This window comes from Rhododendron vialii, chromosome 11a (genome assembly GCF_030253575.1).
Source record: "Rhododendron vialii isolate Sample 1 chromosome 11a, ASM3025357v1".
NCBI classification, from domain to species: Eukaryota; Viridiplantae; Streptophyta; class Magnoliopsida; order Ericales; family Ericaceae; genus Rhododendron; species Rhododendron vialii.
The window spans coordinates 21822685-21838524 of NC_080567.1; the positions used below are offsets into that span (position 1 = coordinate 21822685).

The 15840-nt window shown below is 40.8% G+C and overlaps 2 protein-coding genes across 4 annotated transcripts; one reads left to right on the top strand and one right to left on the bottom strand.

The window, feature by feature from the left end:
• The first annotated feature begins 128 nt into the window (after positions 1-128).
• On the top strand, positions 129-7310 carry LOC131307684 (receptor kinase-like protein Xa21). 3 transcript variants are annotated; one of them, XM_058334318.1, is made up of 5 exons: positions 129-1106; positions 3194-3556; positions 4608-6602; positions 6721-6788; positions 6819-7310. In XM_058334318.1, the coding sequence occupies exons 1-5, from the start codon at positions 572-574 to the stop codon at positions 7095-7097; spliced, it is 3240 nt and encodes a 1079-aa protein (XP_058190301.1). In that variant the 5' UTR covers positions 129-571; the 3' UTR covers positions 7098-7310. The 3 variants fall into 3 exon arrangements, with proteins under 3 accessions (XP_058190301.1, XP_058190300.1, XP_058190303.1); XM_058334320.1 differs by adding an exon at positions 2669-3009 and having other exon boundaries at positions 991-1106; positions 6721-7310; XM_058334317.1 differs by having other exon boundaries at positions 6721-7310.
• A 431-nt stretch (positions 7311-7741) lies between these two features.
• On the bottom strand, positions 7742-14322 carry LOC131307685 (auxin response factor 17). The gene is made up of 3 exons (XM_058334321.1): positions 13142-14322; positions 9989-10750; positions 7742-8153 (listed from the first exon to the last, which is right to left on the bottom strand). The coding sequence occupies exons 1-2, from the start codon at positions 14129-14131 to the stop codon at positions 10031-10033; spliced, it is 1710 nt and encodes a 569-aa protein (XP_058190304.1). The 5' UTR covers positions 14132-14322; the 3' UTR covers positions 7742-8153; positions 9989-10030.
• Positions 14323-15840: the final 1518 nt, after the last annotated feature.

Below are 15840 nucleotides of genomic sequence, written 5' to 3' on the forward strand. Positions count from 1 at the left end.
TTCAGGCTCGAATTGAACTCAAGCCGAACTCATACCTTAACGAACCCGAGCCGAACTTAACAGGGTTCGGCTCAATTCGGTTCGTTTACAGCCCTAGCCACACCGACGACAAACGGCAGCCAGATTTTTTCACTTCATGTACCTCTCATCACCTAAAAACATAATTTCCCTTTCCAGCTTACAGCTTACAGACAAACATGGAGAAAACTAGCCTCCTCATTGCTGCTCTACTGATGTTGCTGACCAATCCAACAGCTTCCTCATCGATGACCAATTTAACCACAGATCAATCTGCACTCCTTGCCTTGAAGCAACACATAACTTCAGACCCCAACAACATCTTGGCTGATAACTGGACCACAGCTACCTCAGTCTGCAACTGGATTGGGGTCTCTTGTGCTGGTGTCCTCCAACAAAGGGTCACTGCCCTTAACCTCTCTGACATGGGTCTCACTGCCACCCTCCCTCCACACCTTGGGAACTCTCATTCCTTTCTCTGCTAAACCTCAGTGTCAACAATTTCCATGGCCAAATACCCAAGGAGTTGGCACATTTGCATAGGTTGAAGAGAATGTATTTTGGGTACAACAACTTTAGTGGAGGGGTACCCTCATGGTTAGGTTCCTTGCCAGAACTTCAACACTTGCTTCTTGACAACAACAATTTCACAGGCACCATCCCTTTGCTGTTGTTCAACGTTTCAAAGCTTGAGCTGTTGAGATTAGGTTACAATTCTCTACAAGGGAGTATTCCACAAGGGATTGGAAATCTTTCCAAGTTGGTGTCATTGGATTTGAAGTACAACCAGCTTACAGGTTCTTTTCCGTTTGCCATCTTCAACACTTCGACGTTGCAGTCGGTCGATCTCACTTCTAACAGCTTGTATGGTAGTCTCCCGGACGATATGTGTGATCATGCTTTCAAGTTAGAAGGACTTTACGTTTCTGCGAATCGGTTGTATGGGAAAATTCCATCCAGTATATACAAATGCAGGAATCTTCAGTACCTTTCGTTGTCCTTCAATGATTTCAACGGCAGCATTCCGCGAGAAATCGGCAACTTGACTATGCTTAAGGAGTTGTATATTGGCAGTAACGAATTCGAAGGTATGCTTCACCTAATGACTAACTTTCCTTTAATGAACATGTACAACAATGACTAGCTAAAATAACTAGTTAGAAGTGCATATTTTATTTTAGCAAGTTATATTTTCTTTCTACACTTATAGTATTGTTATTCATTTTAGCCGTGAATCCGTGATACTTTATTATAGGATATCTTTATCTTTCCTTCAGAAAATGAAAAAGGAAGAGTGGAACCAAAAATATTGAAGTAACGTATCTGAATAATTCCGCACTATGAAGCACTGACACTCCTAACTGTTTGTCATATCAGTGTCAGACACTTTGGGGACACGCAATATGCCTAGGGACATGCGAGGACATGTATGGGACACGCTACGTGTCATATCCTATGAAGTATCGACACTCTTAATTGCTTGCCATATTCGTGTCGGATACTTCGGGGACACACGACACACCACGGACACGTATGGGACACACCACCTGGCGTGCCTAATAAATTTAACTATTTTTAGAAAAGGACACACCAAGGACACGAGTGTCCCAATTTGGACACGGATGGAAGTGATCAATCTATATTGAAAAATAATTTCGGGGTAATGATATTCAAAAATATAAGGAACAAAATACGAGTATAGGAATTGAAATCAAATAAAACCCTCGTTCAACTTGTAACATTTAAAAATGAAACAATAAGAATTGTAAAGATACCATTAGTTTTGGTTATTTGTGGATGGAATGTTCATATAAATAAAACTGTACATCTATCCATATGTATGTACACACACATACATAATTTTGTCTATGTCCCGTGTCGTGTCTATATCACTATTTATTTAGAATTGTCATGTCTCGTGTATATATCCATATCTGTGTCAGTGTCAGAGTCTGTGTACGTATTCGTGCTTCTCAGGGCGTGCCCAATTAATTTACCTATTTTTTAAGAAAGAGACACACTGGGCTATCTGGGCACATCAGGGACACCTGTTTCTAAACTTGGGCATGCATAGAAACATGACAGAGATAAATTTAATTTTATAATATTGAAAGCTTATTCTGAGAGTATGATATTCCAAAAATATGAGAAATAGTGAGAATAAATGAATATGGATCAAATAAAACTCTCATTTAACTTGTATAATACTATTTACAAAGAAACGACAAGAATGGTAAAGATACTATTGGTTTAGGTTATCCTAGCTGGAATGTATGTACAAATAACAACTAAATATCTATTGTAAGGTGTGGGTGTATTGTTTTCCGTGTCCTCATCCCTGTTTATTTAGAATTACCATGTTCTATGTCTGTGTCTGTGTCTGTGTCTGTGTCTGTGTCTGTGTCCATGCTCCTTAAGTTCCTCAACATATGTAGCTAAGAACTGTGCTCAAAGTAGTTTAGATAGCCTCTATTGGGACTTTTGGAGGACCAATTTTATTTATGTAGTTGGCTATCTAAAATAACTAAAGCACACACTTGCCTTGCATGTTGTATATGCTCTACAAAGTTGTTTTTGGCTAATTTGATGTAATTCTTTGAGCCATATGATCAGGATTTTGTGGTAAGTTTAAGTCTCACCCTGTGTTTAGGTGAATCCATTCTAGGGGCAACTGGCACAGCTACCTCCTCTGGGGACTCCATACAGGCATAACGCAGAGGATCCCGAAAGGGATCAATCACTCATAGACTTCTACCTCCGCACCCATGCACAACCAAAGCAAAGACTCTCTCAGGCAGGCATCTAGGATCCTCACTTGCATATATTCATGTGCTTATTTCTGGCTTATATTTGAAAGTGTTGCTGTCTATTTGGTTGCTTATGATCTTGTGGACTATGTTCTGCTTATGGCTTTCCTTGTTTGTAGACTTTGGATGAATGTGAGTCCGTTCCTTAATCAGGACTAGACCTCTTCTCTTAAATCTTGTTATGGTATGAGCTCAAATTGTCTTTACTTCTATTACTTGAATGAAGCTACTTTCTTATTGCTTACCACCCTCTAATGCAATCTCATGAAAATGCATGTAAAATTGCGACCTTACATGAAAATTAGAATTCCAACTCTAAAGCTTGGTGGAGGTAATAAGATCTTGCTATGTTTTTTACGACTTTGCAGGTGTAATTCCTGCAGAGATGGGTAATTTTGTCAACTTAGAGATATTCAGTGCACCAAGCGGCTCTTTTACCGGATCCATTCCATCTTTTATCTTCAACATCTCTTCATTGAGAAAAATTGATTTCAGGAACAATAGCTTGTCTGGAAGCCTCCCTGCAGACATTCATTACGACCTCCCTCTTCTGGAAGAACTGTACCTTACTTCCAATCAGCTTTCTGGACATTTTCCTCCTGGATTATGGGAGTGCAGATGGCTTCGAAGGTTGTCGTTGTCGGTTAATAAGTTCACAGGCAGCATATCTAAGAACATTGGGAACCTTACTTTGCTAAGAGAGTTGTATATTGGGGATAACAACTTGACAGGTACTTCCCATACTTTACTGCCTATGGTAACGATGAACCACATATGAGTTTTGTAAACTTTAAAACAAAATCCCTTAAATAATGAGGAGAGACCAACCGTTCGCATACATGGACCATGAGGTTGGAAAGCCTCAAGGTGGTCACTGCAAGGTTTATAGAATTTGGAGTTTGCGGGTGCAACTTGAGTGGTTCACGGCCACAAGATACAGTAATGACAACTTTATGGGCTTGCTGCGGTCACTCCAGAAATTGGATCCGCATGTTTCTTTAAACATTGAAAATGGTGTTTCAGTCTACTTTCACCCAAGTGGTTTGGTTGGAATGTCTTTTGCACTTGTTAAGATATGACTATTTTACATTCATTATGTAAGAAAAACTGTCCTTTTTGTAGAAGAATTGTATCTCTCTTGTATTAAATCCCCATCACAGCACATTTGTTCGCTGGAAACCTTTTTAAGTAGTGAAACATAGTGGATAGTTGAAACGAACCCTAAATGTTACAGAGTTCGGCTTACCAAAAGTGAGATGAAAGCATTTCTCGGCTTATGAAACCTCTTTTGACTTTTGGTTTGAGGTTTGAGATGGGTGGTCTAGGTTCCACAACGACCAGTGTCAAAGTCGCTGTGGGTACTAATATGGTTGTTACACCAGTGAATAAAAGCATTTCTTGGCTTAGGATTGGTTGAGGTTTGAGATGTGTGGTCTCTGTTCCATGAGTTTCTGATTGATCAAGAATTCGCTCAGGCATGGTTTGAATGAGATAGATATCATCGTATCATGGCAAAAGCATGATTCTTACCAATTCTACAGAGGTCAATGGTAGCTTTGCAGATAAGAGGGCATATATATACTTCATAACTACTTACCATACGTTCAGATAAAGCTACTCCTTTCATTATAGGACTATCTATGAAGTTATGAACATATTGCTGATCAGCAGCATGCGCCCATGCCTTGAAATATTTGAGCAAACTTTGGGTCATTTCCATGACAATTAAATTCAATTTGAGCTTAAAAGAGATAGAGCTTATAGCTTGGTGTATTTGTGCAGGCACATTACCTGAAGAGATCGGTAACCTTAATCTTGAGAGATTGAGCATCCATGTAGCAAGCTTAACCGGCTCAATCCCATTCCAAATCTTCAACATGTCAACCCTGAGAAGAATTGACCTAGCTCAGAATCAGCTCTCAGGTCATCTTCCTTTGACCCTTGGCCAATGGCTGCCCAGTCTTGAACAACTTTATCTAAGTTACAATAAACTCAGAGGAGTCATAACAAGCTCTATCGGCAATGCCTCGAAGCTTACAATCATAGACATGTCCGGCAATGGGTTCAGTGGCTCCATACCACATACACTTGGTAATCTAAGACTCCTTCGGGTATTCTTTATAGGTGAGAATAACCTCACTCGGGAATCTTCTTCTCGCGAATTGAGCTTTTTTACTTCCTTAGCAAATTGCAGACATTTGGAAATGCTGGAACTATCATATAATCAATTCCACGGTATGCTTCCAGCTTCACTTGGGAATCTCTCCACTTCGCTTCAAACGTTGCATGCGTTTGGATGCAATCTTATGGGGAACATTCCAAGCGGCATTGGAAACTTGAGCAGCTTGGAAGTTATAAGTTTAGATAACAATGAGTTGACAGGCTTTATCCCGCCAACTCTTGGAAAACTAAAAAGCCTCGAACGCTTGTATCTTGAGCACAATAGCCTCGGAGGATCCATCCCCAAGGATCTTTGCCAGTGTATTAAGTTGGGAGACATATACCTAAGTGGGAACAAGCTCTATGGTCCGATCCCGCCTTGTTTGGGTGAACAAAAACCCCTAAGATCTCTATACTTAGACTCCAACAACTTGACTGCCACAATACCTTTAACCTTGTGGAGCCTTACAGATCTCATTGGTCTAAACCTGTCGACGAATTCTCTAAGTGGCTATATACCACCGGATATTGGCAAATTGAAGGTCATATCACAGTTAGACTTGTCGTGGAATCGGTTATCTGGCGATATCCCAAGCACCATTGGAAGTGCGCAGACATTAGTCACTCTCTCTTTAGCACATAATAAACTACAAGGAACTATACCTGAGTCACTGGGAAACTTGATTAACTTGGAATTCTTGGACCTATCCATTAACAATTTGTCTGGAGGCATTCCTAAGTCGTTGGAGGAACTACGGTATCTCCAATATTTAAATCTCTCCTTCAACAGATTGCGAGGTGAAATTCCTACTGGAGGAAATCTTGCAAACTTGACAGCTCAATCGTTTGTGCAAAATGCTGGGCTGTGTGGTGCACCTCGATTTCAAGTCCCTCCGTGCAAAACTAAAAAGCTTCAGCCATCGAGGACAACGTTGGATTTACTGAAATATATTTTGCCATCAGTTGCATCTGCAATACTTGTGGCAACACTCATATTTGTGTTGGTAAGATGCAGAAGAGGCAGTAAGCAATTACCAAGTCAAGTAGAATCGGTGGCTGTTGTCTGGAGAAGAATCTCGTATCAAGAACTTGTGGAGGCAACGGATGCATTTAGTGAAAGCAACCTACTTGGCAGAGGGAGTTTCGGGACTGTGTATAAAGGAACGCTTTCGGATGGGATCACTGTTGCAGTCAAGGTTTTCAATTTACAAGCAGAAGGAGCATTCAAGAGTTTCAATGCTGAATGTGAAGTCCTGTGCAATATCCGTCACAGAAATCTCCTCAAAATCATTAGCAGCTGCAGTAGTATGGATTTCAAAGCCCTGGTGCTGGAGTACATGCCAAATGAGAGCCTCGAAAAGTGGTTGTACTCTCACAACTATTTCCTGGATGTCCTGCAAAGGCTAAACATAATGATAGATGTTGCATTCGCTGTGGAATATCTTCATCACGGCCTTGCAACGCCTATTGTTCACTGCGATCTGAAGCCCAGCAATGTCCTTCTAGATGCAGATATGGTTGCACGTGTTGGTGATTTTGGTATTGCCAAACTCTTTGGTGAAGGGGAGTATATAGAACAAACCAAGACCCTCGCCACGATTGGGTACATGGCACCAGGTGATGTCTACTATCCTTTTTTTTTTTCCATGTTCCTATTTTGCAAATTTGTTTCCCTCATCTTGACTATATTTTTCATTAGTCGATATGGTACTGAGGAGTTTAATGTCGTGCACAGAGTATGGAATGGAAGGAATAGTCTCTACCGGAGGCGATGTCTACAGTTACGGTGTTCTTTTAATGGAAGTGTTTACAAGAAAGAAGCCAACAAACGAGATGTTTTCAGGAGAAATGAACTTGAAAAGTTGGGTCAGTCAGTTATTGTGTTCTGGTTCATTGCTTTCAGCTGTGGACTCCAATTTGATCCGAAACGAAGACGAAAATTTCGCTGCAAAGGAGCAATGTGTGTTGTCAGTCTTGCATTTGGCCCTGGATTGTTCGAAAGATCAGCCCAGAGAGAGGATCGACATGAAAGATGCTGTGGCTAGACTCGAGAAAGTTAGAACTGTGTTTCTAGCAAAAGTTGGCGGGGGCTTGAAAGACGAAGCTATCTGAGGCTAACGGGTACCAAGATTCGAGGTGCACCTGAGCTGGCCTAAACACTTGACTTACAAGGAAAAAGAGATTCAAGTTGGCATAAGCTATTTGTTTGTTCACGTTTTGATATAATAGAGGCATCTGGTATAGCGGATCCCTAGGCTAACCGGGGATATGATGTGGTGGTTGATCTTTTTCTGATTTCGCCTCTCTCCCGTTAGTAATTTCTTCCTTTAAGTTGCATCGAGGCTATTCTTATAAAACCAAACGAGATGGTAAATCAAAACGATTAGCCCCACACAATGTAGTTATGCTCCGCTTGCCCAAAATGACCTGAACCAAGATTATATGGATTATATCTATTTACACAACACAAAAACCTAGAAAAAAAAAATTGAATTTGTTGTTAACGCCCCTTGATAATTTAGAAATGTCCGAGGAACTCTATATTTCCCTCAAAAGATAAGAGATTGCTGTATTTGTAGGTTTTTTCTGCGCAAAAACCTTCTGAAAATAGAAAAAGGCATTGAGAGAATCTAGAGAGTATCTAAGAGAGACGTGGAGCCTCCATTTGATAGACTGAAAACATGCTGCCTGATAAACGAAATTCAGCTAAAACAAAGCATAATTGATCAGAGATATCTTGTAGTAATATGGTCTGATTTTGCTTCATACAAACAAAGAGGCATGGAATTTCAATTCCTCGGTTTCTTCCCCCTTTCCTTGTCCTTTGCATTCCCCTCAATAGATCCAGAACCAAACGCAGCATTAAGAGCTAACCAAACTGTGAAAAGCCATAACTATCAAGAAAACAAAGGCAATATCATTGGCTCTTGTTTTCAAACACCAAGCCACACCTTCTGTCGGCATTCCTCCGCTAACAGGGACAATTATGTGTGTCAAATCTGATTATCTAAAACCTTACATACAAATCTACGAGTAGATAAAAACCACTAAACAATGTCTGCAATGGTCACAAATCCCTAACATCGCAAACTAACGCGAACTACCTCAGACAAGTAACTCTACTTCATTAATCAGACTACAAGTCAGCTTCAAGCCTGCCTTGATTACCTGGATACCAAGATGCAATAGAAAATGTTAAGACAAACTTGGTAGCAAATAGAAGTCGCAACTTAAAACTCATAGCAAGTGAAATTATGCATCACCTTCTCATCCAAGAAAATATACGAGTAAAGAAAGGTTAAATGTATATCTTGCTATATTAATGATTTTCAAGACCCTCCATTTCTGTGGCGGTTAGGTGTCTTTTCTCTTCTACATCAATGCAAGTGCATGCAACAGTTTATGACTCCAAAGCAACAGATGATTAGAAATGAAGAGTAAACCTACTTTTCCAATATTACAAGTGCTTGTAGAGTAGTTTGGAGCAGACAATAACCACGTAATGTCACATATTCACATATAGGCTATGTTTAGATGGCATGAATCCTAGGGCGGAATGTGAATGTGATTCCCGATCCCTGAGATTCCCACGTTTGGATGGCAGGAATCCTAGACTTTGTACATGTTTTGATTCAGGCTTATCAAGTTCATACTTGTCAGTTCACAAGTGAACACTTAAGCAACAGAGCAAAAGCATCAGCTGGAACGTCACTATTGTACTCGGTACATATGATAGACTAGGTAAGACTTTCCCGGTTTAGGAGTGAAGCTAGTGATACCCAAGTAGACTGTGGTGTATGAAAAATCCAAAACTAAATGCTAAAATGGTGTTCTCCTGAAAATTAAGTAAAAATTCATTCCATTCTTCTGGTTTCGATGGTCAAATCAAACGCTTGAATAAATTTTTGTCTTCTTTATATGGATAACATTCCTAAGTTAAGCCAACACTACAATGGGATTATTTCTGTATCATTTTACTGAGAACGACATTCCTGGGAATGAGATACCCATTCGTGGTCCTTGGTTCCTGCCACTCAAACTGAGCCCCAGGCAATCCAAGTATTTAAAAATTTTCCCTACTGTGCTATCAATTGAGGATGAGATGATCAAAACTCACCGTTAGGAAAACTTGCTAGAAACTAACGACATTGCATTAAATGTGAGAACGGTTAGCCAAGCCAGAAGAGAACCAAAGTTTAGAAGGCATGTGATCCCCGGCTGCCCACATTTTGTCCCACTGTTAGTTTCTTTGAAGAAATCCAATCAGTTTTGAGCAACACAAATGGCTAAAGTTTACAATAAATGTAAAGGTGACATGAATAAGAGCGTAGGTTGATAATATGACATCCACAATTAACAAGAAAATACAATATATAGAATTCGAAAGATCTTTAAACAAAAACTGTGTATTTTTAAAGGCACGTTTCGAGTTCAGATAAGAGTTGCCGAATAGAAGTTCCCTGTAAATGATGTATAGGACGGCCTGAAACTATAAGGTACAAATACATGGCATCAAAACTAGACATTCTTCATTAGAGATATACCTCTGTACGAACACAAAACACCAACGAAAACCTTGCGATGATCGTAAAAAAGCTAGAAGAAAGAGGGTCGAAAAACAACAAAAAACTTTGGTGCAACATGTCACCTATTTTTCATTCAGGATCCACATGCCCCTAGGTTTTTACGGAGGCACAACGCAAGCTATATTTACAGGAGGGGAAGGCATTATTGATGGGACGTTGCAGTTAGCAAGGAAGAATGATTTGCGTCCAAAACATTTTCTTAGCCCCAGGCCTCTTAAGAAAGTTTCACAAATTTTTGCAAAGCACCACTAGCGAAACTTATCATTGTGTTACCAACTAAAGGAAAGTCTCAAAAACCAGAAATAATTAGCCAAGTTAAAAGCTTAACTGATGCTGTAAAAAATTGTCAGCATGCTCAGAGCTGCATATTTGATGATAAGAGCCAATGCTTTAGCACAGAAACAGAGATGTGCATACCTGTACAGCTGCTAATTTGTTGAAGTCAACAAGAGCCCCCATTCATAAAGAACATGCTTCAACAGCTGACGCTCTTTGGCAATGAACATCAAGCCCATCTCGTAATTTTGTGTAAGGGCTGGTTAAAGAAAGATCCAGCGAATTATTCCCACATTCCGTTTTTTTGGACATTTTACACTCATTACCTTCTGCACAACCAACACCATCATAGCCACTCTCCACAGGCGCATGGATAATCTGACCAAACAACTGGAATGATCCCAAACTGACTTTTGTTGAGGGGCTGCATCCCTGTTTTCCAGTTAGCTCGTTGTCCAAAAAATGGACACTGCTTTGACTATCAGGTGACAAGTTGTCACAATGTGAACTGCCAATGTTCAGTTCAGTTGAAACAGTTTCCACTTCCGGTGCATTTTTGCCAAAAAACTCATCACTGAAGATGTTATGGCTATTCTCACAAATGAAGTTGGATAAAGTCGATACATAATATGTATCTTGCCTGGCTCCCTGCATGCCAGCAGGAAAAGAATCGTAATTCATCAATGACGGGTTCAAGTTCCCTGTCAGTGAATTACTAAAAACATTCATAGGAAAGAAGAGGTCTCTGTCCCCCTCAGTTGGCAACTCAAGATTCTGAGAAATTCTGAATTTCTTTGAAGGAGGGAATGTGGAATGGAGCGGTGGTGTGGGCGCGACAAATTTAACTTGCCAAGGGCTCACTCTCTTTATGTTCTGAAGAGCTTCAGGTTCATCCCACGTAACCTGTGGCAAAGCCAAACGTAACCACTTCAGGATAGTTCAGAAGTAAAAATAGTATCCTCACAAAGAAGGGAAGGGGTGGTGGTTAATAGAAGCAGCATCACAGGATGTTCACAATCTTAAAGTTGCGCTCTTTTGTAACTCAGTAAAAGGGCAAGCTTCCCCAATTCTGTACAGAATGACAATGTAAGTAAAAGCAGTGACTGAATGAAAAACGATCGAGATAGGGAAGCATAGCTACCATATCCCTGCAATTACAAAGAAAATCGCCCATACTACAATACTCAGGTACCTTATGTCAGTAAGTCAATCATCTACTTGTGTGCAGGTGTACATCTGAGCAAACGGAGGCCCGCACTCAGATGAGAGAGAGAGATAGAGAGTCTAAGATCATCTGGTTTCCATAGTACATTTTCTATTTGCATCTCAGTCATGATTTACATAGCAACTAAGCACAAACCTAGTCTATGTTAAGCAGAATATAAGCAAAGCATTGTGTATACACAACACGTCACACAGACACACTTAACTTCTAGTTTTGAAAACTGAGCAACAAGGTGATCAAAACCAGTAACCCATGGAAGAATCGACGAACAAACAGATGGACAGAGGCACAAGATGATGCGGTTTATCCAGCCTTCTGGAAATTACAATTCCTCTTCTTATCTTTATAACTTGTCATAATTGCTTATGATTTGTAAACGACAAATGTCATAATCCTCTTTAAAAGGTGTCTCTTGGTTCCCCTTTCTTCTCTTAGAAAAGAAACTAGCAAATTAACACATACAAGGACCTTTCTTTTCTAGCGCTTAAAACTACATTCCAACATCAAACTCCTACTTTTCCACTAGTCAGATCAAATACAGAGGCTATATATACTGCCATAATCAAGAAATCTATCACATCAAAACCACAAACCAATCTCCTAAAATGAAAAACTGCTCATCGCACTCCAACACTGCTCCCTTCTTATTCCACTCCAACATTTAGAAACTCGTAACGCAAATTATATCTCCCTTAGTTGAGTTTATTGTCACATTATTGCACATAAAAGTAATATTAGATCTTGAATATTCATCCTTTTAACCTTCCCGAAACAAATTGTTGCAGCGAATAATAATTCACAAGTTCATTATTTGAGGATCATTGATACCCCATGCAGGCTTCTTGCTTTGAGACTTGCATCCCAACTATTGTACAGTACACACAAGAAATCTTGTTCCTCAATGAGTAACGTTTTATCTGCCTTTTGATTAGCATTACCGGTACATATTGACTCCAACCTTGATCTTACCTTGCAATCCTGTAATTCTCATATTCTAATCACAGCTATGGCATTCTTAGATTTCTATAGTTGAAATCTTCTGCAATGGGAAAACCCATAGTTTTGCTAATTCCTTGTGCTTTTTTGGAGTTAGTTCATTCATGGTTGTTTCAGAAAAAACTCAATCAATTGTGCGCATAAAGGCAAAAACTATGACCCCCTTAAAATGATGCGAGTTCTGTACAAAAAGGCCATAGTTGCAAATTAATGTAGTATGTTGTCATGCATCAAAGTGGTTTACGCATAGAAGTGGTGGTGAGGGCCGTGAGGCAAGCTAAATGTCTAATCAAAGTGTGCTTTGTACCAACAGGGTGTTTAATTATGCCCCCAAATGGTGTTGGTTAGGATGAAAAAATAGCATTTCTTTTAGGCCGACTGATCTCAGGGTTGCACCCAAAAGTGCTGTCGATTATGAACCAAAGTGGATATGATCAATAGCTTAGATTCACCATTTCAGATCCATCAGCTTATGCAACTTAAGAGGAGTGTACACAAGACTGGCCCAAACAAATACCTCATTCACACTCTTAAACAAATCAAACCCCATATCATATACCAAATTCCTGCATCCTATGTCGAAGGCAATCCAAACAGATACAAGGATCAAAATCTAACAGCTCACTCTGATAGTTATAGTTTATATGCACAGGGCTCCAAGGGCATTACTGGTTCAACCACCAACGAGCCAACTAAGACCAAGGACAAGAAATAATCCATGACGCCAGGCGCAGCCTAAACCCATATTTTACAATAATACAACCCAAGTCCACACGTATCAACACTTGCAACAAACAAACTCACAAATTTATTTGCTTTCTAAGACACTTCTTCCAACCTTACCCCACGAACACATTTTTGGTATCCTTTCATTTCTCACCATCCAAAGGGGCTTAATTGAGTAGTACACCAAAAGGACAAGCAATTCCTAAATGAGTTCAGGCTTTAGGAGCTTGGATATCATTGCATATTCCATAACAAAAAATTACCCTCAAAAGAAAATGAAAAAAAAAACCACACTGAGAAGCAATCATATTAACACATATTGAATTAACCCTATACAAAGATTATACCTGCAGCATTCTCCACGGCGAACCTTGCCACGGACAGTTATTATCCGGTACAACAGCCAAAGAAACCGTCCCTTGAACCCAACTCACCCTGGACGAATCCTCAGTCTCCACAGCCATCTTAACCCTCATCCCTCCACTCCACACCACACTCAGCGACTCCTCCACCGCCTCCGCCCCCACCACAAAATCCGCCCACCCAGCCCTCGGGTAACACACCACCTCAAACTCCCTCCCCTGCACGGCCAACTCCGCGGCCTCCACCACCTCCTCCGGCGAAACCCTACCCCCTCCACTCCTCTCCCACCCCCCCTCCACTTTCACTGACCCCACCGGATAATTCCACCTCCCCCCTGCCCCCGCACTCGACCGGACCGCCCTCCTCACACCGACGAAAAGCTCCCCGCTCCGCCGGTTCCTCATAAACACCACCGAATCCCCCGCCACCAGTTTCTTACTATTAACAAACTTGCTCCATCCGGTTGTGAGCAAATGCCGACGTGGCGTCCCTCGGTAAATGTGCCTAAACTCCCAAACGACGCCGTGCACGTCGGTAATGGAAATGTTCTGCACGGGTGGGTCGGCGTTGAAGTTCAACGGAGGGAAAATCGAGTCGGCGCAGAACCTCGGGACGGAGAACCCCCCGCCGTTGTTCGCGTCCGACGGCGTCAGCACCTTCGCGAACGAGACCACCGCATCATCTTCTTCGGCGCCGTGAGGGTTCCGTCGGGTCGCGTGGGGGTCGCGTGCGGGGACGAGGCGGATTCTGGCGAAGACCTCGTCGGTGTCTGGGTGGGCGAGGAGGGCGACGGAGGTCACGCGGCAGAGGATCATCGGGCGGGAGGTGACGAGAGGGGAGAGGAAGGAGGAGAGAGAGGATTGCTCGGCGTGGCCCTGGGGGAAGTAGTAGACGGCGGAGTCGACGGGGGGGATGTGGACGGAGGTGCCGGCGGATGATTTCCAGACGCCGGGAGGGGGCGGGTTTGTGGCCATTTTTGGTACTAGGGTTTGGTTGGTTGATGGATGGATGAGAGAGAGAGAGAGAGATAGGAATTAGGGTTCTAACATAGGGTTTGTTGTGTTATTTCTGAGTGTGTTTGATTTTGAAGGCCGGAGAAAATGTTGGAGTGAGAGTGGAGTGTGTTTGTATTGGAAAGAGAGAGAGAGAGAGAGAGTGCCGTATCGGGTCGTAGAACAGGGACGGGAGCGAGAGAGGGGGGATGTTCTAGATGCACACCGAAAGCATCTCAGGACACCCCAGTTTAATTAATTATGCTCCGTTTTGTTGCGATGGAAAATATTTTTTGATGGAAAATATTTGTTATGTAAAATGATTTTGCATAAAATGTTTAATTAATCATGTGAAGAGACAAAGGTTTTGGAAAATAACTTACCGCCATCTCCGACGTAAGTCATTTTACCTAAATAGTGGAAAATGTTTTACACCGAAAAATGTTTTCCTTGTTCTTTGTCCAACCAAACACCGAAAAATAGGTAAATTATTTTTAAAAAATATATTTTACATTGAAACAAACGTAACCTTAATGTTAGTAGAACTTAGTAGTATTAAACTTTCTTTAATTTATTAGGGGTTGTGTTAAAAAAGAGAACCAATTAACCCAATCACCAAGGGGGTGGTTTCCCGCGTAAGAATTGTGGAGAGGGAGGGAGAGCATTAGACTGCTCTAGATTTTTGTAAAAGGACATCGCGCCACGTTGCAAGACAGTGGTCCCAACCAACAGAACATGACGACGTGACATAATATAATTGATTCGGAGGAAACAAATATTTACACCGGCGGTATAAAAAATTTAATCTCTTTTTGTATTTGTTACCAAATTGGTGTGCACCTCTGTCTCAATATTTCAAGTGAACGGGCGAGAAAGAAATTGAACCCTAACTACTCTGAGAGTGAACTTGTTGAAAGACGAAATTGTCCCCATGGGAAAATGGTGAATTCCTATTATCACACTTATGGTGTGTTAGTAGAATTAAAACTCTCTCTTGCTAACAATTAGTATATAGGTGCTACAAGTTCTCCGGACATCCAGTTATCAAAAAACAACTACTCGTAATAATGATTTAAGAAACAAATAACGTGGAATGTGTAAAAAATCGAATAGATATTTTACACTTTCCACATTTAGAATTAATAACACATATTCTGCACATTAACAATCACTCAGTAGATGGTGATATCATTTCCCTAAATAACTTACATTAACACAAAAATGGTGGGACAAACAAACCAGCTCAAGGGTTCATCATGTTCCACTGATAGCAACATCATCAGACTAAGGTAGTTGAGATTTGTTAGGTTCCATTACATACGTAACAATAATTACAGACTTTACACATAAATAAAAAAAGTGCGTAGTGAATCAGGGGATCGTTGTAAGTGGTTTCCGGTACCGAGCAATGCTACGTGCAATAGGAGTGTTATTCGATCAAACATTTATCGATAGGACATTTCGTTGAATTTTTTTATTTTTTATTTTTGCAAGATTGGCTAAATACCACGTCCTACAAAAAAAAAAAATATATATATATATATATATATATTCTCCTAACCATCGACATGGAATTCTCAGTATGATTTGGAAAACAAAGTGAATAATGATTATCTACTTTTCAGGTGAGGGAACCAAAATGAACTCCCTCTGAGAGGAGGGAGTGTAAATTTGTCAATTCGATAACAAGC